Raw genomic sequence first — 25,012 nt, forward strand, 5'->3', positions numbered from 1 at the left:
CTGTAAGCTGGTCATGCTGCCATGTTGTGAGACACTGTGCCAGAAAAGAAAAGGCTGTTTTGAACCTATCACTCTAATCACTGGGCCATTTCGCACGGCTTCAAAATAGCACAATGGTTGCTAATTGAAAACGCTACTAATTTGCCTTAACGCACGACGTCGCAGTCAATCTGCAACACTCCTGAAACCAATCAGCAAAAAGCGCTTCGTTGTAGCGCTTTCAGGGGAATCCAGAAAAGTGGATTCACCCTCCGGATAGCGATACACTCCTGCAACCAATCTGCAACACTAGCGCTAAAGACCTGTGCGTTACCATTGTTGCGGGTTCTTCAAAGTCCCTCCTCCTGAGCCTGTCCTCCAAACTTCCGGCGAAGCGATCGCCATTTTTTTTTCTCCGAGCGAGCGGGGATAAACGCACCAGCGAGCCTCTTTCTGTTTAGAGGCTTCCCTGGCTTCAGTCCTTCACCTTTAGTCACTAAGCACAAACCACATAAAAGCCCGTTTGCTGAAATAAAGTCCCTTTATTTTTTACACATTAATTCAGCCGAAAATCGGGCCCGTGAGAGGGGGGGGGGATTTTTTTTTTATCACTCGAGGCAGCGTGCCAACGATCATACAATCAAACGACAGCTCACATTAGGCAGCTGGATGGGTCTCTCCGTTGCAACGAGTCTACCTAGATTCGTTGCTATGGGTCTTTTTTTTTTTTTTTAAACCTTTCTTAAAGGGAAAGGGGCTGTTTGGGAGCATGCTAACGGCTGCCCATTGGCTGCTTGACGGCCAGGGGCGGGACGAGCTTGGCAATAGCGCTTCCTTTCTAGCGATTTCTGCCGAGACCGGAAGCCTGTGGGAAACGCTAAAAAACGCAACTGATTCCACTACAAAGGCAGGTATGCATAACGACGAATTCCACTATTTTAAATGGCGATTTTTCATTCCGCAAACAATTTGCAACAAAGATCCCCGTGCGAAAAGGCCCACTGTATTGTATTTGTTCATTAAATATGAATTGTTGGGTTTTTTGATAACAATGTGTTGTATTATGATCAGCATTTTTGAAAAAAAAAGAAGGCCTTACTTACATAGTTGGTTTTTGTATATTGTTTGCTATAAATATGGAAGCAAGTAATAATTGCACCACACATGAGAGAAGTATGTATATGGAACATAAAAACCTAAAGATCCTCATTCCTGTTTATATAGTGACAAACCACAGTATACTGCTATGTCTGAATTATACCATTGGCTTTATAGCAAGTCAAACACTGTTGTTCCCTTCAGCCTGATTCCTTATGTGTTCTTTGACTTCCATTTATTTTTTTAATGGTTCTGGCTGTTTGATGCTGATTTATTTTACTAACATACTGATTCTAACAATACTTTTGAGCTTGTTTATTAAGTACAATAGATTATTTTGGCAAAGGATCACATATATTATCTGACTAAAAATAGCATACATACATCTTTCTGTGTTACTTCCCCACTTCCTTTTCCACATTTCCATTTTAATTTTCTAGAGCCTATTGGGTGAGCCCATGTGTATAACACTGCTTTATTTGGTGCCAGAGAATCTTCCATCACAGAGAGAGAACTGTAAATGAAAATTAGGATAAAAGTTGCAAATAAAGGTTTATTTTCATTTTTATGATATTTGTTATGTCTCATACCTAATGAACCCAAGTTCATCACCAGTGAAGCAACAATAAGATTGTAAGTTCATACGAAAACCCAGGTATATCACTGAATTCTTTAATTTCCTATATCCTTAAAAAAATTACAAATGTTGTGTACATACCTTTGACCATATTCAATCCTTTCTCCTTTAGTATGGTTAATTATCAAGAAGGGAGCTGCACCATCATGATAGTCACTAAACGTAATTGATGTAGAATGTTCAGCCAATGTAATATCTACAACAATGCCTCCAAGCTATCAGATACAAAAACAGCACATTACACTTTACCAGATTAATGCTGCCATCATAAAAAACTGAACACTTAATTGTTTTAATAGAAGATTTTAAACACTTAAAAATATTCACTTGATATCTGTGGAAACTGTGAACAGGTGACTGGAGGTTGGTCAGAGGTGGTCAGAACACTGACTATAGTGGGAAGACCATTCCAATTTTGATCCATCTACACTACAATTTCCTTCCTGGCTCAACTCAAGGTGCTACAATTGACTTTTAAGCTCTTTGCAGCCTGGGACCACTTTCTCACAAATGAACCTACCTGCTCACGTTAGTCTTATGTGTTCCTTACTTAGCTATATTGAAGTTTACTGATTGAGCAGCTCTGCTCCCCTCTTAGTCCACGGTGGTAGAAAATCATGGGGGAAGACACAATTGATAAAGTTTTGTCAGTTCATTGGTCTCAACTGAATGCCTGGGGGAAGAGCTGTATTTTGCAGCCTCTTTGGAACTGTGGCACTTCTTGTAAGACCCAGAGCTCTTCTGGGGAGCTCATTTCACTGGGTCAGAATCAAGAAGGCCCTGGCCCTGGTTGAGCCATCTCTTGGACCAGGGATTACCAGCTTGCTTGTTTTGGTAGAGCTAAGTGTTCTCTGAGGGATATAGTCAGGCTCAGAATGCAAATGCCTTAAAAGTCAATATCAGTACCTTGAATCTGATCTGGAATTCAACAAGAAGCCATTGCAGCTCCCTCATTATAGGTCGAATATGAATCAGGACCTGTGCTGCTGCATTCTGAACTAGTTATATTTTCCGTATAGAGGAAATTACAGTAATCTAGCCTAAAAGTGACGGTCATGTGGATCATAGTAACAAGGTGTTCCAAGGCCAGGTAGGGTGCTAGTACCCTAGCTTTGTGGAGGTAATAGAATGCCAGCTGTGCTTCTGTGGTGACTTGCGCCTCCATAAATAAGGAGGCATCAAAAATAATGCCCAGATTTGAAGCTGATTGTGCAACCATCAGCTGTGCACCACCTAGGCAGGGAAGCCACACTTCCTTTTCCAGTCCTCTCCTACCTAACCACAGGACCTCCATCTTGGAGGGGTTGAGTTTCAGGTGGCTCTGCGTGAACCAAGCTGCCACTGCTTCCAAACAACTGGCAAATGTTACCTCTATCCTTTTGAAAGCACTGTTTATCTACCAGAAATACAAAGCAATATCCAAAAGTCATGTCTCAAGCTGACTTGAAAAAGTTCAAGAGCAAACGTTTTATCCAGGAAATTCTAGTTGCTCTACCACCACTTATTCAGCTATCTAACCTAGGTAGCCTGGTCTATAACTGACTAAAACCTGCTTCCCTATAGAGTAGCCTTTCTCAACTTTTTTACCATTGAGAAACCCCTGAAACATTCTTCAAGCTTTGAGAAACCTCAGAAGTGGTGCGATCATACACAGTATGGTTGGAAAGAATAGCTGCGGAATTTTATGGAACTATATATTTTTATGTAACCTACCTTGAGTCTTTGGAGGAAGGTGGGCTATAAATTTAATAAATAAATGATATATAATAATAATAATAATAATAAATGCCTACCTCGGGCCTCTCCCCTTCCCACCCCCTCCAGGCACATTATTGCCATGCTTGTGTGTCAAGGTAAACATATATGGTCATACCACCTGATTAGTTTTACAAATCTTAAAAATATATAAAAAATAAATTCCTACCTATTCAGGAAAATCTTCCAAGGCTGTCAAGTAACCCCAGGATTTCATTACACTCTGGTTGAGAAAGCCTGCTATAGAGGGTTTTTTCAAAAGCCTAATGACAGACTCCTTTCGAATTAGGGAAAAATCTATTGTATTAAGGAGTCATTTATAACTGAAAGCAAAAGCCTTAAGATCTCTAAATTTTAGAAGGAAGAGAGTGAAATATACACATTTTCCAAACTAGTTAAAAATACTACTTACCTGGTTGTCCAAGTGCAACAGCAAACAATTTTCTTGCTTATCAAGCTGTATAATTTTTGGTAGAACGTCTGAATTTTCTACTCTAACAAGTAATTTACTTCCATTATTTTCAGGCCAAAAAGGAGTACACTAGAATAAGAAGAAAATACATAATGGAAAATTGTACTGTAGGCTTAAAAAAAATACTGCATTCTTTTAAATCAATATAAAATAAAAAAAGAGTAGCCAAGTACTAAAAATCACTTGGGACACTGTAAGACCTATGTTTATAAAATGAGAAATGAAGTATCATATAAGGTAAAGGTGTGCAAGCACCAAGTCATGTCTGACACTTGGGGTGACGCCCTCTAGCGTTTTCTTGGCAGACTCAATACAGGGTGGTTTGCCATTTCCTTCCCCAGTCATTACCATTTTACCTCCGAGCAAGTTGGCTACTAATTTTACCGATTTTGGAAGGATGGAAGGAAACCTTGAGCTGGCTGCTGGGATCGAACTCCTAGCCTCATGGTCTGAGCTTCAGACAGCATGTCAGCTGCCTTACCACCCTGTGCCACAAGAGGCTATGAAGTATCATATACAGGTGACCTATATCCAATCTGACCATTGCCATAACAGTATCACTATTGTGTACTATGACTGACAGCTACTCTCCAGGGTTTCAGGTTTCACATAATGAACTAACAGATCCTTTTAAACAGAGACACTGGGGAATTAATGTGAAACTTTCTAAGGGCAAATTCACTCAATATATTTTCTTCCATAAAATCAGCCATAAGCTTTTCCAAATATTCACATGTGTACAGATATTATATATGAGCTGGGCATTTTCCAGTAAGGGACATTCTTCTTTTTATGCTTTAGCTGGCGATTGGTGGAGCAGGTTGTCTTCTCAGCCAATATGCTGCTGTAGGTGCTGCTGGATTTTTTGCCTTGTTTATAATACGTTTCCACTCTTGGCGATTGGTGGCAGTAGTTTTGGTCATAGTCAATCGCATGGATAGTCAATCGCTGGTTTCTAAGGTCTTCCTCTATCTGTTTAAGCCATGTTTTCTTTGGCGCCAGTTGTTGGATCTTCCATTCAGTTGGTCTTTCTCGCCAAAGGACTTTGAGGCAGTCTGCTGGTGTTCATTCTGCAGACATGGCCAGACCATTGCAGTCTGCACTTTTGGATTTGTTCTTTAATTTGCAGCTGGTTGTCACATTTTGTCTGAATTGTTCCATTTCGATTATGATCACATAGAGAGACACTCAGAATCTGCCGCAGGCATCACAAAGCACATGATATAACTTTAGATAACCATTAATAATTTTATTGATTAAATTTAAATCAATGGAGCTTAAAAGTGTTTTCACTTTGGCAATACTGTCACTCAACTGAGCAACAGTGACCTGAGCCTCAGGGGAGGGCAGTATATAAATAAAATAAATAATAATTAAATAAATGACTGTAACAGCTCTTTTATCCAGCCACAGTGGTGGCAGAAACTGCTGCTGGTTATAATTATGGCAATCTATTTAACACTATGCATTTTTTCCCAGGACAGTGTCAGAACTGCTTGTGTGGACAACATATTGTTCCAGATCACTGTTGTTTTAAAAACAGGAGAAAGAGTCAACAATGACTGAAAGTATTAAGCAATTACTTAGCCAAGGACACAGAATCCCATGTTTATAAGGTTGCCAGTTCTGGGTTGGGAAGTACCTGGAGATTGGGGGAGGGGCTGCGGAGCGCAAAGTTTAGGTAGGACAGGAACCTCAGCACAGTATGCTGCCTTAGAGTCCACTTTCCAAAGCATCCATTTTCTCCAGAGGAATTATCTCTGTTGTTTGGAGATCAAGTGTTATAGCAAGAGATCTCCAGGTGTAACTCTATATATTTAACTTAAGAATCTCATAAGAAAAGAAAGAATCATGCAATATAGGAGCTTATGGCCAGTAAAATACATGCCGGTATGAAAAAAAGCAGTCAATGAACCACTAGGGGCTACTATACATTTCACTGTACTTGTTAAAGTGCAATCTAACGGTTCCTTTGGAAGTATATGAATCAACATAACAAATAGCACATTGTAAATTGTATTCTTTTGTGCCTATACACCAAACTTCAGAATCAGACTACTTTAACACTAGAAAGCCCGCATAAGATGTGTGCATATTTGTGTGTGTCTTAGAATTTTTACAGGCTCTCTAGGTATTAGAAATAATTAAAAAGAATTAAAAATTATTTAAAATTACCTGTTGTAAAATTATTGGAATCCATTGTTCAGTGCCTTCTTCTGCTACTTCTAAATTATGCGTACTTCTGTTTGTGATCATAAAAAAAGGCGTGAAAGTTACTATCCTAGTGAGGTTAAAACTGCTGTTATCTATAGTGACGCCAACCTGGAAAAGACAAACATTCTTTAGTGCACATGCTTCATATAAACATGTTTTAGCACAATCTCATGACATCTGTGTATGTAGTACAGTCAAAAACTCAACCCACACTGCATCATGTAATCTGACACTATTTGTGTCCCATTTCCTGTGGACTTGTGGAAAGCATTTTGTGTTTTTTCTCTTGTTCCCTTGGCACCATTGCCAACTCTGCAGGAATAGCTACATTATCATGTGATTTACTCATTCAAACATTCTCCTTGCCACATGGTGCTGACTCATAGCTGACTGGTTCCTATATGCTTGGGGAAGTATGTCTAATGTCAACTTTATGGGTTTTTTCCTAAGTTGCACAGATCAAAGTGGTGGTAGGCTCATCTTTCATTACTACTGGAGGTTTTTAAAATTGTTAATTTGTAGCAATTCTTTATTATTTTTATTAAAACAATAAAATGATACGCTATATGTATTTACTCATAAATATATTAAGAAGTTAATAAATAATTCACTCGTAAAATTATTTTTCTTAACAAAAGTAACCTGAGGTTATAATTTCAAGGGGACATAGTATTTTTTTGGCAATCTTTACAGGTATTTTTAAAAAAACCAATAGAAGTGCTCATGCTGGTTTCTTAGGCTTAATAAAACATTCTGGCTACTTCCACAATACTAACAAGTTATTTATTTATTTAAAATAATGTATATCCCACTATTTCCATAGATTGAGGGTAGATAACATGCAATGAGTTGCAAGGGTATAAAAGCATAGGAGTCCCATTAATAAAATAAAAACAACATGCAGATTAAAAACACAGCGAAATCTGCCAAAACATGTAACTTCAGGAGTTTCTGATTTAGTATTACAGGAACTATAATAACTTGCAGGCCGTAGGGCCTGCAAAAAGGAGCTCTTCCACCAGGCATTTGGTGGGGCTGACTGACCCATTACATCTACAGGTGCCCCCCCAGACTGAGGGACCGAACCTACTGAGGGATTGTAAAAGTTATCGTTGCAGTGCCGTTCTGATTGTTCCAGTTGGTGTGTTGTTTTTATTGTTATACTGTTATATTGATTTTGATAGTGTTCTATGTGAATGTTCCAAAATGTTTTATGTAAACTGCCCAGAGCCGTAGGGAAGGGTGGTATAAAAATCCAAATAAATAAATAAATAAATAAATAAATAAATAAATAAATAAATAAATAAATAAATAAATAAATAAATACATACATACATACATACATACATACATACATACATACATACATACATACATACATACATACATACATTTGTATAGCCATTTAAAAATATGTTAGCCTTCCTAGTGCCATTTGCTCTATGAATGTGAAACACCAAAGTGGAATGAAATAAAATGTAGGAAGCAAACTTAAAATTCTATACAAATTGACTTGGATGTCAGGGAATTCAGTGGGGACTTTAATTCAAGGCAAATGTGCATTAAATTTCTGGATACAAGAGGCATATGTATTCCATAAAAAGCTCACCTGGAATTCCTTTTTGTGGCGCTTACATTTAACAAAACCATGACTGCCAACTGTATCAAGAGAAAAGTGATCAGAGAGTTCACTGTCTGTTACCATTAGCTGAACCTGTAAGGAGAACACTGATTTGTCACAACTGAAAAACTATTACCAGTAGAATTCAAGAAAGAAAAATGTCCTAATTCTCAATTTTAAAAAAAGGACTATATTACCATTACAAGTGTAAAAAGAGATTTAACTATCATTCAAAAGTTATAATTTTTGAAAACAGGGGACAAAGTATATTATTTATTACAAAATGAGCCGGGGAGGGCGGTATATACTAAATAAATAAAATTATATGTAATAAGATAAAAATTGATTTATTAAATGGTATCATTACACAGAATATAGTTTTGATATTCTCAACAGCAAGGTTACTACTGGAATCAGAGTCTAATGTGCTGATAAACTAATTTGGACTTCACAGTTAAATTACTGAGAGTTAGAATACTACCTTGTTATTCTGGTAGAAGTGCTTGGGTTGAAAAGAAAAAAGAAGTGGCATCTTATAGTCAGGTGGATGTTTGCGGTGAATGCCATCAGCTTTGTATTGCAGCATTCGCCCAGTCTTGTTTACCATCCAGTATGGACTGTGAATTGCTATGATCATTTGTCCTGTCGCATAGGTGATATGGACAGCAATATCCAGTTCTGTCTTGTCTACATCAGTAACACATGAAAATGTGACAAAACTAATTTCTTGTTGATTTGTTCGAATATGGTACTCGCAGCTCCATTTCTTATCAAGATAATTAAGTAAATATAATTCCAGGTTGCTCTGATCCAGTACTGCATTATGAATTTGAGCTGAACATCCACTTTCAAGGTTGTTGCATGTTATATTATGTCCCTTAGAAAGAAAAATTCCAATACAGGTAAAGCATACAGTTAATGCCAGTCATTAACTCAGTCAATTCTAACCCACATTTTAAAATGTGGGAACATCACCCATTGTAAGTCTTGAAAAAAGTCAGTATGAATGAAAAGCTCTAATCTCAACAAAACAGAATCTCATAAATAAATAAATAAATAAATAAATAAATAAATAAATAAATAAATAAATAAATAGAAAAATGCTAATACTAATAAATGTTATTACTTTGCAAGTGTTGCCCTTGAAAATCACTGTCTCATTTAAATATCTCTTGCTATCATAATTATCATTTTGTTGGTCTTAATACAAAAACCGCAGAGGCTTTCCTTGGCATTGCAGAAACTATATTCAAGGCAAAAAAAGGGAGATAAATAGGAAATAGAAAAGTAACGTTCCCTTTCCTCTTTTCACTCCCACAGGGAAAGGAGTACTTCTCTGAGTTGATTACAATTTAAGCAGAGAAGAACTCATAGATATTTATTCATTTAATTTATATTCCGCTCCTCATTGGGATGTCATGATTGCTTGTTTTTGTATTGTTTTTGTATTTACAACCATCTCAAACTCTACAGGAAGTCAGATACTAGCACCATCATCCAAACTCAAATGCACATAATTAAAATAGAAATCAGATGGCCTGACTACTGCCTGACTGAGGTTAAAAAATGGGACCACAGCAAAATCAGTGTAAAATATATTTTATTACTCAGTTAAATTTTCAAAATTCCTTATGCATTTAGCCAATAGGCTTTGTCACTGCAGAGAAAGACTACTTCTGGTTAATGGAATATTGTAGGATGTCATGAGGTCATGCTCTGTCCTTGGGCAATTTTATTTGTTTGGGCTAAATTAAATGCCCACTTGTTAGTAGTTATGAGGAATAGACTTTTGTATTTACCTTACTCAGAATGGATTTGCTGGTGTCCTGCAGACAAGACTGATAATATGGCATACATTCTCTTAGAGTATGCCTTGGATATTAACCTGAGAAGGCACTGCATTTCACTGTGTCTCTCAGCCTACCCTGATTCATATACCTGTAATACAGTTACACCACTAATTGCTGATAAGGATCCCCTTCAGTTGCAATAATTCTTACTCCTTTTTTATATCTTATTATAACCGCTGTTGCTCTTAAATAAAAGAAAAAAGCCGGAACACATGGTGCCTGTCCGGGCCTCTCTGGCCCAGTCCAGGCTTCACTTCCAGTCTGCAGCCCAATCAGGATGTGCACAGCAGGTCCTAATTGGGCCACGGACTGGTTGCACCTGCCCCCACCTCACTGGGCCTCTGGGGGCTTGCATAGCGAGCTGCAGCCGCTCTCCTGGGTAGCGGCCCAGGAGGCCGTACTGCTTACCACCTCCCTCCGCCCCATCTCATGCCCACTAGCACCCTCTGCATCCCTGAGTGCAGCAGGCTTGCAGGCTAGTTGGGTAATAAATGATTTATAATAACTATTTACTGTTCAATATGCATCACAGAGCTTTTATTGCATGAAAGGAAAATTAAAAAAGACTAACTACTCCAGTATTACTATCTGACATGTGCCTTTTAGTATCAATACACTACCAGCAACATGTTTTAGACATAATTGGGCAGGTTGTTCAATGTTTGGTGAACATGCATTACATAAATTTATTCTCCAATAGGATGATTAAAGCTACATCCTAGACCTATGAAAACATTTTTCTACACAGAATAGAAAACGAAGTACTGCAGATACTACCTGTAAGGAGTAGGCAATCTGATAAGGAAGAAGATTGCGGAGGAGAACAGAAGGCCATAAATGAACAACATAGGGTAAATCCCAATGATCATCTGTGCATGCTGAGGATACTAAAGTATCTTGCTCTGGTACTATATTAATAATAAGTGGCGGGCCGGCTGATTTTACGGACTGACATTTCTTCTGCAACAACTTGCCAAAATTCTTCACCATTTCATCAAAGCTAACTCCTTCACTTGATTCATATCTTCCAGAAGCTTCATTATCATCCATTACTGGTGAAAAAAACAGCAGTGATCTGAAAATAAACGAGCAGAGTTTTGTTTAGAAAGCCTCTCAAAGAACTGTGAGCAACAAATGTTTGAGATTTTATTTTCTGATATCCACTAGTGCATTCTGTATGTTTTTATCCAAGGGAGTTACACACAGCTTAGGCAGCTGTATTTCTTTCTACACCTTAGAGCTGCTAGAACAGACAGGGGGACATGTCCTAACTAAACGGTTACATTATACTAATGCAGATATTATCTCTTTAAAGAACCTGGGTCTGCCAATTATTATAGCATGATTCTGTACATTAAAATGACATTCAGACTAGGATGTTATTGCAAGTGATGTGTGGTGTATTGTCTTGCAAGTCAATTTCTGACTATGGCCCATTATGCACGGAGTGGAAGGTCCGCATTCGGGGTGGAATGGCGGCAGCTAAAATCACCAATTGTGCACGCTGCAGGCGGCAACCAGGTGCAGAGTCAACGTATGCTGCTGAAAAAGCCACGTTAGCGAGATGCGGAAGAAAGTGGAGCTTCCCGGGACCAGGGTGCAACCAGAAGCGGCTCAAGAGTAGTCGCGTGCATAATCGGATACTCTGGGGTTTGCCGCCATTGTGTTCCATCCCGTGCATAAGTGGTTTGCTTCGCTTCTTCCTCCTCTGCGTTCTCCATGCCGCTGTTTCAGCGGCCGTGCATAATAGGCCAATGTGGGAGGCTGAAAATTCTTTGGCTGTCTCAGGTTGTTTGACATATCCTCTCCTCCTTCCTTTCCACTGCCATCAACTAGTCTTAATATCTCCTTATTTAACATGAGTGTTTAACTTGGGTACAGATCAGACTATAAGAATTCAAAATCCAATGATGTTTAATAGGAAAGTAACATATATGGCCTAGATAAAGACTAGTTGTGAATCTAAATAAAAAGCAATATAACTGCAGTCCTCTTACACTAACTTTACATGATGGCAAAATTAGGAAATGTTGTTTATTCTTAAGGTTGCAAGAATTCAGAAATTTTCTTTTACTCCTGGTTTCGTAGAGATTCTCCCCCCTTGCTTGGCAACACATAGGGGCTCCCATTTGAGTAGAGGTTGGGTGTGAGAGCACTTCAGTTAGAAGTTCAAGGCAGCAAAGAGAGCTTCTTCCTTGTGATTAAACGTTTCTTGCCTTCCTTGTCATGAGAGTCCTTCCTTCTCATGAGGTGGCCAAAGTATTTGAGTTTCATCTTCAGGATCTGGCTCCTTAGAAGGGAGCAGTCAGGGCTGATCTCTTCTAGGACTGACCGGTTTGTTCACCTTGCAGTCCAAGGGACTCGCAAGAGTCTTCTCCAGCACCAGAGTTCAAAAGCCTCAATTCTTTGACGCTTGGCCTTCCTTATGGTCCAACTTTCACACCCATACATTGCATGCATGCATGCATGCATGCATGCATATATATATATATATATATATATATATATATATATATACACATACACACACACACACATATAAAAACATTTCTCAACATTTATCATGTGATATGACCATATATGAGCATGCTGACTTGCCCCCCCCCAATGGCTAATGATGGGCTTGGAAGGGGGTAGGAAGACAAGGGCCACGGGTGGGTGTGTACACAGCTATACTTCCCAACCATATTCTGCACAATTACACCACTTCTGGAGGTTCTTGAAGCCTGAAAAATTTCAGGGGTTTCTCAACAGTAAAAAGCTGAGAAATACTAGTCTAGGTCATCCATCCGCCTATTCATCTAGTTGAATAGCTTCTGTAAGAAGCCACAATGACCCTGCTTTTTCTTTGTGTACCTGTTAGCATGCAAAAGGCACTTCACGCTCTGATCATATACAGAGGACTTTTTTTCCCTGTCATGTAGCTGCCAACTGATGGCTATCTAGTAGGGTTTTAAAGGCAAGAGAATTTCAGAAGTGACACAGGCGGCCATTGCTTGCCTCTGAGTAGCAACTCTGGACTTCCTTGGTGGTCTCCTATACAACTATTAACCTGGGCCGACCTTGCTTCGTTGCCAAGATCCTACAAGATCTGACTAGCCTGGGTTATCTGGATTAGGGCCATTTACAAAATTCAAACAGTTTTATTACTGTGACATAAATTCTCAGAGGTAAGGCATTTCACAACTTGATGAAGGAAAGGACACTAGCCACAGTAGCATCAGTTAGAACTATGGGCTCCAGGCATTGCTGTGGCTCTTGAAAGGGCCAGTAATGAAGTCCAGTAAACACTCTATAAAAGAAGGACAAAACAATGGCAATTATGAGTAGACTAACCATACTAACTGATTTCTTCCATGATCAGTTCCTCCTATGAATACACTGGAACAGTCAGTGATAAGCAGAAAAAATTGGGAAAGTAGAACTTTTTGAGGTTATCTATTGAATCCAAGGTGAATTACGCTGGTTTGACCAGAACAGCTGTTTTAACTTTTCTCTTTGAAAATTCTTGTCATCAATAAATGAATGGAAAACATTTAATCAGAAATAATCCAACTGGTATCAATAAACAAGAAATAAGCCATGTCACATAGTGCTTTGAAAGAAAAAATACTGATAAAATGACAGAGGAAACTAAATTGGCAGTTTCCACAGATTCCCTCTTCCCACTGCAGACCTCCTAACCCCTCATGTCATCCTTCAGGTCCCCTATCTGCCAAGAGATCAACGGGCTGCAGTGAACAGGCAAGAAGGAACATTTCATTCTGCTACTAGAAAATTTAGTCTGGATTAAAACCAGTATATTTATCTAATGCCAACTTTTTGTAGCCTTTGCTGGACAGGCAATATTTATAATAATATATTCAAAAGCAGTAAAAATAAATTTAAAAACTAAAAATAACCACCTGTAAGAAGTCAATGGTATGTTAAATTCGTTCTCTGGTAAAGCAGTTCCCAAACATTTTCCATCTTCATATATATTCAAGGGAATTGAAAAGTGATTTTTTATCTGTATAGAAAAAATGTGAAGATAGATATAAACAACACTTTCAACACCTGAATGATTTCATTCTTGCCAAAAGTAGATCCAATGAGCATAAAAAAAACATAGTTGCACTTACCTGTAACTGATCTTCATCTTCATTAACAGTTGTTCGGTAAAGATACACATGAGAACTGCACATGTGCAGGCTTGTGGCAGATGAGTCAAAAGCTCCTGATAGGGTGAGATGCTATCCTGTCCTTCAGCATGGTTCCTACCAACAGCATTTATTAAAAGGGGAAGCAAGTACCCCACTTGGTTTTCTAAAGTTTCTCTCAACTTTCAAGAAATGTAGGCAAACCACAAATTCCCAGCACCTCCAGCCAAAAGGCAGCACTTAATACAGTGTCAACATGGGTTTGCTACTATTTTTTTTTACAGAGGGTAATGGCAGAATGGGCAACAGCCCTTCCAGTATCCTCAATGCACGTTCCATTCCCTGTTTTCTAAAAGGAGGGTTAACTATAGGCTGATGTCTTCTCACCAGACTGGGCAGGAGCAATCAGAACAGCTTCCAAAGTTCTGTTGATCCGCTGGTATCAGCGATGCTTTGTTGAGTTCAGGGATAGGCTATCTCACTTTGAGGGAGCATGACTATTACCTCTGATAACTGGGTGCTCTCTTTCTTTTGGTAACAGAGTAGGATTTGTCATAATTTAAGGTTAATTTCCTCCAGGCCAGGCTGAATTCTGGAGATTTTTGGTGGGTGGGTGGGGTCACTTGGGTGTGAAATTGGGGTCACTGTGGGTAGGCAAATACTTGTGAATTCCTGCATTGTGCAGGGGGTTGGACCCTGCATTGTGCAGGGAGTTGGACCCTGGAGGTACCTTCCAACTCTATGATTCTATGATTTGGTAGACATGGATATTTACAGTACATGGATTTACAGTACACGGATTTACAGTACACTCTATACCTCCAGAAGTGCTCTACACTCTGCAACTTCCAACTGGCTGCGGATCCCTGGCCCTAAAGAGACACGTTGGACCTCAACAAGGGCCAGGGCCTTTTCAGCCCTGGCCCCCACCTAATGGAATGAGCTCCCTGAAGAGATCAGGGCCCTGCTGGAACTTCCACAATTCCGCAGGGCCTGCAAAAAGGAGCTCTTCCACCAAGCATTTGCTTGAGGCCGACTGACCCATAACATCTACGGGTCCCCCCCCCAGACTGAGAGGTCGAACCTATCAAGGGAGTGTCGTTATTGTTGAAATACTGTTCTAGTTCTAGTTGGTATGTCATTGTTATATTGATACTGATACTGTTACATGTATATGTTCCAAAATGTTTTCTGTAAACTGCCCAGAGCCATAGGGAAGGGCAGTATAAAAATCTAACTAACTAATGTGCAAGATTGATGATTTGGAATAAATATAATCCTAGATCCTAAATCCATTATGGATTTCAAAAAAGAAGCTTTTTATAGATGTGAAATGCTAACAAAAGAAAAATGTCTAACAACTGATATATACAGGATTCCCAAGAGGATTGTAAAATTGAATCAAGAGAAAACTTAATAAGAGAAGGATTTCTATGTCAGTAGTTTTTCTATGCACAATTATTGAAAAATTTAAAGATTGTATGAATCTGAAGAAATAAAAACAGCATTTGAGACAGAATTATGTACAATCTAGTATCAAATCCGATTTTAAAAATGGGCTTTTTAAGGGGCGGCACGCAGGAGGGCATAAGAGGGTGGGCGTGGCTCCCAGTGTGTGAAGCTCCCCCTTCCGGCCTGCAGGGAGGCTGCAAACCCCCCCACCCCGGCTCCCTCCCAGCAGGAGCGTACCTGTGGGCCGCAAAGCCCTGTTGCTGCCTCTCTCCTCGTGGGTGACAATGGAGGCCGCAGCCACAAGGCTTCTAGCAAGCAAGGAGGGAGGGTGGGAGCTGGAAGGGGAGGACCAATCAGGGTGGACCTGAATGGACAGGGCCCTGGACAGTCTCCTCCCAGGAGGCTGTTTCCTAAATATATAAGGGACCGAAATAGTGTTAAGGATTAGTATTTATTGGATTTATCCACTGCCACTCCCGAAGCCAGTCTGGCTCACAGTGGTTTCCAATAAAAGAATAAACCCCCATAAAGCAGAAACAACCAAAGTGCTTGATAGCAGGTAAAATAATCTATAACCCTTCTCTTAGCCAAACCGCAGCCTGTAACAACAGGGTACACCAGTCCCCAATATCTACCATTGTCCTCGGGAAAGGCGCCTCTGCCCAGTTGACCAAAGGCTGTGTCTATACAGGGCTCTGCAGGGGCCTATATAAGGAGAGATCCAATCTTTCTGGCTCAGTCTCATCCAAAACCTTGAACCTGATCCATAAGCTGATTAGTAACCAGTGCATCTGCCTCAGCATATGCTGGACATGAGCCCTGCAAGATGATCTCATGAAGACCCTAGCAGCCTCATTCCGCACCTACTGCAATTTCTGGGTCACAAACATAGAGCCTGCATAGAGCAAGTTACAGAAGTCCAATCTGGAAGCAACCATTGCATGGATCACTGCGGGCAAGTGTTCTGGGGACAGGTAGAGCACTAGTAGCCTAGCTTGGCACAGATGGTAAATCACTGTGTGGGCTACCTTTGTGATCTGAGCCTCCATAGACAAGGAGGCATCAAAGATCACTCCCAAATTCCTGGCTGCAGGCACAGCTATAAGCTGCACCCCATCCAGGCAGGGGAGGCGCACTTCCTGGTCCTGCCCCTTTCTACTGAACCACAGGAGGGGCTGAGTTTCAGGCAACTCTGCCTGAGCCATCCAGACACTGCTTCCAAACATCTGGCGAATGTTTCCAGGGGGAGTCTGGCCATCCATCTATCAGGAGATAGAGCTGGGTGTCATCTGAGTACTGATGAAAGCCCAGTCCAAAGCCACAGACCAGCTGTGCCAGAGGGTACATGTGGATGTTGAAAAGTGTGAGGGAGAGTATCTCCCCTTGCGGCACCTCACAGGGGTGCACAAACGGGGGCAGAAAACTCTTTCCCCACTGCCACCTGCTGTGCCCGGTGCTGGAGGAAAGAGATAAGCCACTGTAAGGCTGTTCCCCTAATCCCAGCTCCACGGAGGTAGTGGGCTAACAACTTGTGGTTGACCACATCAAATGCAGCCAACAGATCGAGAAGATCTGTAAGTGTTCATGCCCTGGTTGCCTGGAAACTCACCTATTTTGTATTTTTACTTTTTCTTTATAGATGCTGTTTAATACTTTTATCCTTTTGTATTAAAAACTCTTAATAATTTTTAAAAACCAAGTGAGGCAAAGGAGTAAATAGCAGCTCAATTCTATGGACTCAGATCCAGGATCTTCTGTGAAGCTTGTTTTCATGTTTTTGGAGAAAATTGGGTCTTCTCCTTTAGTTTTGTCTTCCTGTGCTTCTTAGATAGAAATTCTGAAAGAGATTGAGATTTCTTGGATGGCACAGGCCTCATGGACTGCTTTGCTTCTGGCAGCACTGAAACTGCCCTCTTGGGTGGAACTGAAAGGTTCTTCACTGTAGGAATCAACAGGACAGTACAAACTGAGGGGGGACTAGGACAGGGTATCCCCAACATCTAAGGAATCATTGGCCCAGAGAGCAATTCTGAAGATCAAATAGGCTTTGATGGAGCAACCAATTTCCCCATAAGACTGCTTTCAGCCTGGACACCCTATCAGAACAGGCTTGTGGGGTAAAGTCCTAACAAACTGAGCAAATCCTACCATTAAGGGACTTACCCAAACAGCGGGCATAACTTATGTTCATCCATGTAGTGCATTTTGTACCACACTTCAATAACTTATTAAACAATGCCTTGGGCACCATATTGTGGGACTACGGGATTGTGCATCAGTACTTCACCATTGGTCCAAAGGGAGAATAATCTACTCTCATAGACTGTTTATGCACTGGGAACTTCACTGCCCCAGCTCCCATGCAGGAGCACAAATCAGGGGCGGATGAGGTGCACCTGGCCAAATGCTCCCCCATGTGGGTACAGGAAGATGTGGGGCAACCTGCCACAACTAAAACTCCAGCCTGCAGCCTGGCATGAAACCTCCAGTGCATAAACGGTCATAATGAACACAGAGGTGTAACAAGCTCAATATTTACAAAAAAGGCCAATGAACAATTTAGAAGGCCTCAATACAATTGAAAAAAACATGGAGCTCACTAGAGATTCATCTTTTCACAGCTACGAAAAAGGAACTGAGGGAAGGGATGTCCTGACCTTTGAGCACGTGGTGCATTCAGTGGGAAAGTATGTGCATGGATAGCTCTAATTTGGAGTGGCATGCCCCATTTTGAACAGTAAGGCAGAAAATGACCAACCTTTTCTTTGTTCAATTTATGGAAGGGAAACACCATTCTGCATTCCTGTATCTCACTAACTCTCCTGGCAGAGATGATGATGACCAAAGAAGCAGCTTTAGTTGAGAGGAGTTGCAGAGGATAGAGAACCACAGGCTTGAATACTTGATTTTAGAGAGCGATTAGCTTCACTGTGGGATATGGGAAATGTGGGGAGTGTATGTTAGCTTTTTGTGAAGGCCTTAGAGTCAGCGTTAGGAAACACTAACTTCTCAAAGATGGGAATGGAATGCTAAGATTCCACCAAGATGTACCTTAATGGAAGAACTGACTAGACCTCTACACTTTAGGGCAGCGGTCACCAACCTTTTCCTAGTTGAGGACCGCTTCTGGGGGTGGGGGAGAGTCAGCAGCCCGGGCACCGTGCAAACGTGCATTCGTGGAGCTGCTGCGCATGGACGTTTGCGCCCGCCGGCAGGGCACAAACAAGCATGTGTGGCAGCACCGCGCAAATGTGCATGCATGAAGCTGATGCACATGCATTTGCACCCCACCAGAGGGTGCAAACGTGCATGCATGGCAGCCCCATGTAAACGTGCATATGCAGAGCTGCTGCACATGCGCGTTTGCGTCCATCGGGGGTGCAAGCACGAATACACGACAGCTCCGCACAAGCGCGTTTGCGTCCGCTGGCGGCCTGGTACCGAGGTCTTTGCGGCCTGGTACCAGGCTGTGGAACAGGAGTTGACGACCCTCGCTTTAGGGAGACCGATAACCTGAAGGTAAGAGACTTTGTTTTCCAAAAAAAGAGTTGTGTGATTTTGGGTACCTTTCCTCTGCAAAGTCTTATACATCTTTTCCAACTTTTAGATGTTTTTCAGTGGTTCAGTAGTTCAGGTTTGCCTAAACTATACTCACTCTAGTCTTATGATCTGATTATTGTGCAGCTTTGAAAATTGCCAGTGGAGGAAATAGAGAGATAAGTACATAGGGCTTTTCTCAAGCCAGGATTTCCCCTTGGAGTTGGAAAGAGGGGGCTGGTATCTGGACCATGGAGGAGGTGAGTGAGTCTCTGGAACCAGCAACAGATTCCATGTTCTCCACTGAACTAAAGGTAAACATGGTTTGAACTTAGTCCTATAGGAAGACTTAACTGGTTGAAGACTGCCAGGAAGATGATCTATCTAAATGTATCATCTTGGAGTTTGCTTTTCTGGTGGAAGGCTTCAACTGGCTGCAAGAAGATGGATGATGACTTAAAGCTGAGAACAGAGCTTATGGAACTGAAGGAAGAATTACAATTAATGCAGCAGTTGGACATTGATGAAGCCAGAGTCACCCTTTCAGACTTTCCCCCCCAGAATGCACTGCAGATTGCTGTGCTCCTTTCAAGGCACTTTCCAACAAAGCAGCTATTAGGTGCAATGCCACATTTTGCTGCAAGCCCCAGGGGTTGACAGTTTAGATAAACCATGCTGCAGTTTCTTGTCCTCTGTGGCAGAAATGACAAGAATCATGTCAATTGACCATAATGGGAACATTTCTTGAACAGGGCTTTTGAGGGTATTTTTCACTAAATAGAACAACAAAGCAATATCTTCTCTGAGTTATTTTCTTTCAAAGACAAGAGACAGAGACATTCTTCTTCAGCACAGAAGGAATTGAGTAAGGAGGCACTTTCTCCCCTTTTTATAGGCACCATTGGTGGGAACCATGCAGAAGGTTGTAAAGTTTCTAGACAATCCGTGTTGTTCCCACATGAAATTGCACAGAAGGTACGTTGATGATCCTGGCATCACAGAAGCTATTCAATTGTTCACAGAAGCATCTTTTGGTCTAATACATTATAATCCTCTTCCTCTAAGGAACTCAGGGTAGCATATGTTTTTCTTTTGCACACAAACAAGATATCCCTACTGTAGCTAATAATACATATGTAAACTGAATACTTGTTGATCTAGTCTAGGAAAAGTAATAACAACCATGTTAGAGAAGTATTCCTTTTACACCATCATCTTCAGTAAAACTGGTGATAATCATGCTTATATCCTCTACAAAATTACAACAACTTTTCCCAAATAAATAAAGCAGGAAGCCAACTGACAAATAAAAATTTTAGTAAAATATATTACCTGGATAGGTGAATGTACTGTTATTGTCTTACTTCCTTCAATGGTATCAATTTGACAAACAATTGATCTTACAACACCTGAGTCATTGTGTCTTACTCTATAAAGAGTTCGTCCCACTTTTGTCAGTGGAATCTTATCCGTGGTGGAATGATTTTCAGGTGCTAAAATTTGAAGAAAATACACCGAATTAAAGGGAAAATCTGTATAAAAATAGAGCCAGGTTGATACTGTAGTTAAGAGCAGTGGTCTCTTAAGCTGAATAACTTGGTTAGATTCCCCACTCTTCCACATGCACCCAGATGGGTGACCTTAGATTAGTCACAGTCATGTTAAGCTGTTCTTTGCAGAGCAGCTCCATAGGAGTTCTCTCAGTGCTACCTACCTCACAGGGTGTCTATTGTGGGGAAAGGAAGGGAAGGCAATTATAAGTTACTTTGAAACTCCATCAGGTAGTAAAAAGTGGGGCATAAAGCCAGTTCTTCTTCTGGCCACATATTGATGGTTCTAGATTTTAAAAAAAACCCTTAAAAAAAGAAGTTGTATTTTATACCGCACTTTTCACTGCCCAAAGGAGTCTCAAAGTGGCTTACAGTCACCTTCCCTTCCTCTCCCCTCAACAGACATCCTGTGAGGTAGGTGAGGCTGAGAGAGCTTCCAACAGTGCCCAGTCAGAACATCACTAATGGCACCATGACGAGCCCCAGGTCACCCAGCTGGCTGCATGTGGAGGAGCGGAAAATCAAACCCGGCTTGCCAAATTAGAAGTCGCCGCTCTTAACCACTGCATCATGCTGGCTTAAAGCTAAACTCATTCTATAGCTGAAACACTGTCAGTAGTTTGACATACTATTTTCATGAGCATGCTGCATCCCTATTCACTTTTTCAAACTGAACAAGAGGAATGTGCTTCGCTTCAGCTGTCAAATTACCCCCCCCCCCCAAAAAAAATGAAATGATCTCTGTAAAGATGAAGAACTGTTGTAGGGAACTAGGAACTTTACATTTACTGCTGTTTAAAACCCTATACAAGGAACAAGCTAAAAATTCTAGCTGCAGAAAAAGAAATCTTGTTTATGTTTTTCATTATTAATATGCAGTTAAATTTGCTGATCTAATATGTATATATGATTCAGATTCAATGTTTTTTATTATTAATATACAATGACAATTGTTTTTTTTTACTGAATTTGAATAACAACATTAATTCTGCATATGCTGCTCTGAACATTTGTAAAAAAAAAAGCACATACATGAAACTGAGTTCAGTTCAAACTTGTCACATTTGGGGAAGGGACTCTTGCCATCTTACACTTATGCTCCTGAAAAATTTTCATTGCAGATCAGAGAAAATCTGGCAACTCCATGAGACATGGTGAGGGGGCTAAAGTCAATGTAAATCAGAAGGAATAAACCTCTCCAACACACAATCATATAAGTGTTTACAAAGAAACAATTGAAGCTTACTTACTAAGCCGGATGTAGAATACTTTGCTGCTCAGGGTAGTCATAGCTGTGAACTGGTCATTCTCACTCTTAGTTTTGATATATTCCATGCTTAGGCTTTGTCCGTTTTCAAGATGAAATGACTTTGTCCTTGATTCAGCATTCAGGACACTGAAAGCATCACTAGGCAATACAACAACAGACACACCTAAAGAATTTATCAATACAAAGGGTGCCTTATCTTTCTTGAAGATTTCTGCAGTTTGTGTAGCTGCTTCAGCAAATGCCTAAAAAAAAGCATAAAACTATTGATTAACAGATGGAAATTGACTATTTACTAAGTGAAAACATGGAGCTTAAATATGATTCAAAGACAAATTAATGGTCTTATGGCATTTCCTACCGTGCCAAGGTTACTCAACATTAGCAGTCCGCATTTCGATAATGTAATATTCAGCTGATCTTCAGAGTAGATATTTATCACTGTTTTGTACTCTGGCACTTTGTAGGGTTCTTCTTCAGCAACTGATTCAGCCAGAGATTTTTTGTTCTTCTTTTTCATCTTTGCAAGGGAGAAGAATTAATTAATACCAAAAATATAAAGTTGTTGTTGAAACATATACATATTATCTGGATACATTATGTTCAAAATACTTGGAATATTAGCCTAACTTCTCAAAGGGATTCTGAAGTATCAACCACAAACAATAAACAGGATAGTCTTATAAGGAATAAAATACTTAATAAGTAGGAGGAATAAGCGGCAAGCCAGTTCCCGCCCCTCCACCCTCCCCAAAGGCTTAGGAAGCCTTCTCTCGGCCCCGGGAGCAGGCTCACCATGGCAAGCCTGCTCCCGGGGCTGAGAGAAGGACGGCAGGAGGCGCCCCCCAGGCGGAAGTTTTGGGAAGCAGGGAGGGAAAGGAGCAGGGAGGCTGCGCCTTTGACATGGCATCCCTGCTCCTTTCCCAAGGTGGAGGAGAGGGCAGGCCAGAGGACCTACCGTGCAGGCTGCATGTGGAGTCTGCTCGGCAAGTCCAGGCGAGGCCGGGCCAAGCAGCTAATGGGGAGCCGTGCAAAGCGCAGCTCCCCATTGGCTGCTTGGCCCTGGATGGGCACTCGAGGGCCCAATCAGGAGCCGCTTTGCGGCTCCTGATTGGTCCCTCTGAGTTTTTATCCCGGACAGGGCCCACCCTAACTCCTCCCCAGGTGGTCTTAACCTTTTATTTAATTATTTACTTATACAGGAAAGGAGCGGTTAAAGATTTTCTCATGATGTGACCAAAGCATGAAAGCCTCAAATTAGTCATTTCAGCTTCAAGTGAAAATTTAGATGACTTGATCTAGAACCCACTTATTTAGCTTTTTACAGTACAATGTATCTGTAAAACTCTTCTCTAACACCATAGTTCAAAAACGTCTATTTTCCTTTCATCTTTTTTCACTGTCCAGCCTTTATGCCTTTACACAGTTATGGGGAATGCCATTCCATGAATTATCTTGATCTCTAACAACACTTCCTTAAGGATCTTTTCTAATTCCATCATGGTTGCCCTTCCAAAGTTTCAGTCTCTTTCTTGGTTGCAGTCTTTTTGGATTACTGGAGCCAAGGAATAGAAAATTTTGAACAATTTCAGTATCTTCATGGTCAGCCTTACAGTGGTGTAATTCTTTGGTGATCATTACTTCTTATCTTCTTGACATGCCACTTGTCCTTTAATTTTCATCAGGAGTTGTTCAAAGTTTTCAGTAATTTCTGTCAGTAAGATGGTATCATCCATGTATATCAAATAGTTATATTTGTATATCAACTTTCACTCTCTCTTCATTTAAGTGTAATCCAGTTTTCCTTATATGTTTTACATGCAGACTGAACAGGTAGGGAGTTAAATTACATCCTTGACACCTCAGTCAATTGGAAACCATTCTGTTTCTCTGTATTCTGTCTTAACAGCAGCCTCTTGTCCACACTACAGGCTGTATGTCAAAACAATCAGACATTGTGGCACACCGATTTCTTTTAAAACAATTCATAGCTTTTCATGCTCTACATCAGGGGCAGTCAACCTGTGGTCCTCCAGATGTTCATGGACTACAATTCCCAGGAGCCCCTGCCAGCAATTGCTGGCAGGGGCTCCTGGGAATTGTAGTCCATGAACATCTGGAAGACCACAGGTTGACGACCCCTACTCTACATAGTAAAAAACTTTGTTGTAAAATTTCTTCTGAAATTCTCTTATGTTCCATTTGCAATATGATCTCTATGGCTTCTCTCTTTTCAGAATACAGCTTGAATATCTGGCATTTACCCTATAAATGAATGGCAATTATTCACTTATACAGGAAAGGAGATGCATTCACAGATGTAACTGGGGTGAAGGCTAAATGTATCATTAATAATTGATTCCAGGCTCATCTTCTACCCTGAGCTAATTGTGTTTGAACTGAAAGATTGACAGTGAAAACGTCCTACCCAATGCATGTCTTCTGGCCATTGTGATTAGCAAAATATCTAGCAACAGAACTATGGACATTTTCTCCCTTTATACTGCTTGACTGTTTACCTCCTGCTAAGAAAACTGCAACATAAACGATCTATACTTAAATTAACACTGGATTTCTCTGAAAGTCTAGATTCAAATGTGCTTTCATAAAGAGAGGACACGCTGCTGTTTCTTTCCTGCTCACTAGCTTCAACAAGGTTAGAGATTTGATGTCGTAAGAATGAGATCAATCTCATAACATCTGAACACAGTTTTAGGTAAGATTACATATTTAAAAATAGTGAAACAAACTAAATCAATGCAAGTTATCTGTCCTGTATTTAGTACCTTCATTCCTAGAACCCATGGTCTAAATTCATCAGTGTTTTCAACTTCCAGTGGTTCAAGCAAGGGTTCCCAAACACCAAACATCTCATTGTAGTAATGCACCTAAAATTCAGAATATATTAATACACTGTACAGTCTGTGTAAGAAACAAAAAAGGAGATGGTTACCAAAAGAGGTTTGTCACTCTTTTTATTAACCATACAGAGCAACTACAAACAGTATATTTATTATTTAGTATAAAATGTAAACTGAACATGATCTCCCTCTGAAAACTAGAAAACAAAAATAGGGAGATAACAGATTAAAAAGACAATCAGTGAACTTGCTATGCAAAAACAAATTTACTTTGGCTTCAATCCACCACAAATGTCCATGGAAGCTTTCCAACATGGTTTTGATTTGTCCTTAGAACATGAATATCAAACTTGGATGAACAAAATGAAGGCTTTGGGTATAAAATACTTATACAACATACTACTTGAAAGTTCGACTGTTGCAATCCTATCTCTGGATTGAAATATTGCTGCAATATTGGAATGGAACCTGGAACACATGCCTGGTATAGTACTCTATATTTCCAGATTGAATTAATGGTGACAGGGGAAGATGGAGAGGAGATCATAAAATACATTATAATCTTTAAACAGCCCCGCCC

General features: G+C 40.4%; 1 protein-coding gene across 3 annotated transcripts in view; it reads right to left on the minus strand.

The window, feature by feature from the left end:
• VPS13A (vacuolar protein sorting 13 homolog A) overlaps positions 1-25,012 on the minus strand; it is a 181,439-nt gene that overhangs the window by 43,141 nt on the left and 113,286 nt on the right. For all 3 annotated transcript variants that reach the window (XM_077344731.1, XM_077344732.1, XM_077344733.1), the window contains 12 exons: positions 24,358-24,459; positions 21,933-22,091; positions 21,555-21,816; positions 20,087-20,247; positions 13,532-13,635; positions 10,404-10,701; positions 8,258-8,653; positions 7,765-7,869; positions 6,117-6,263; positions 3,882-4,010; positions 1,796-1,929; positions 1,462-1,591 (listed from right to left, as the gene is read on the minus strand). In XM_077344731.1, the coding sequence (XP_077200846.1) occupies positions 1,462-1,591; positions 1,796-1,929; positions 3,882-4,010; positions 6,117-6,263; positions 7,765-7,869; positions 8,258-8,653; positions 10,404-10,701; positions 13,532-13,635; positions 20,087-20,247; positions 21,555-21,816; positions 21,933-22,091; positions 24,358-24,459 (2,127 nt within the window). The remainder of the gene's footprint in view (positions 1-1,461; positions 1,592-1,795; positions 1,930-3,881; positions 4,011-6,116; positions 6,264-7,764; positions 7,870-8,257; positions 8,654-10,403; positions 10,702-13,531; positions 13,636-20,086; positions 20,248-21,554; positions 21,817-21,932; positions 22,092-24,357; positions 24,460-25,012) is intronic.

This window comes from Paroedura picta, chromosome 7 (genome assembly GCF_049243985.1).
Source record: "Paroedura picta isolate Pp20150507F chromosome 7, Ppicta_v3.0, whole genome shotgun sequence".
Classification (NCBI taxonomy): Eukaryota; Metazoa; Chordata; class Lepidosauria; order Squamata; family Gekkonidae; genus Paroedura; species Paroedura picta.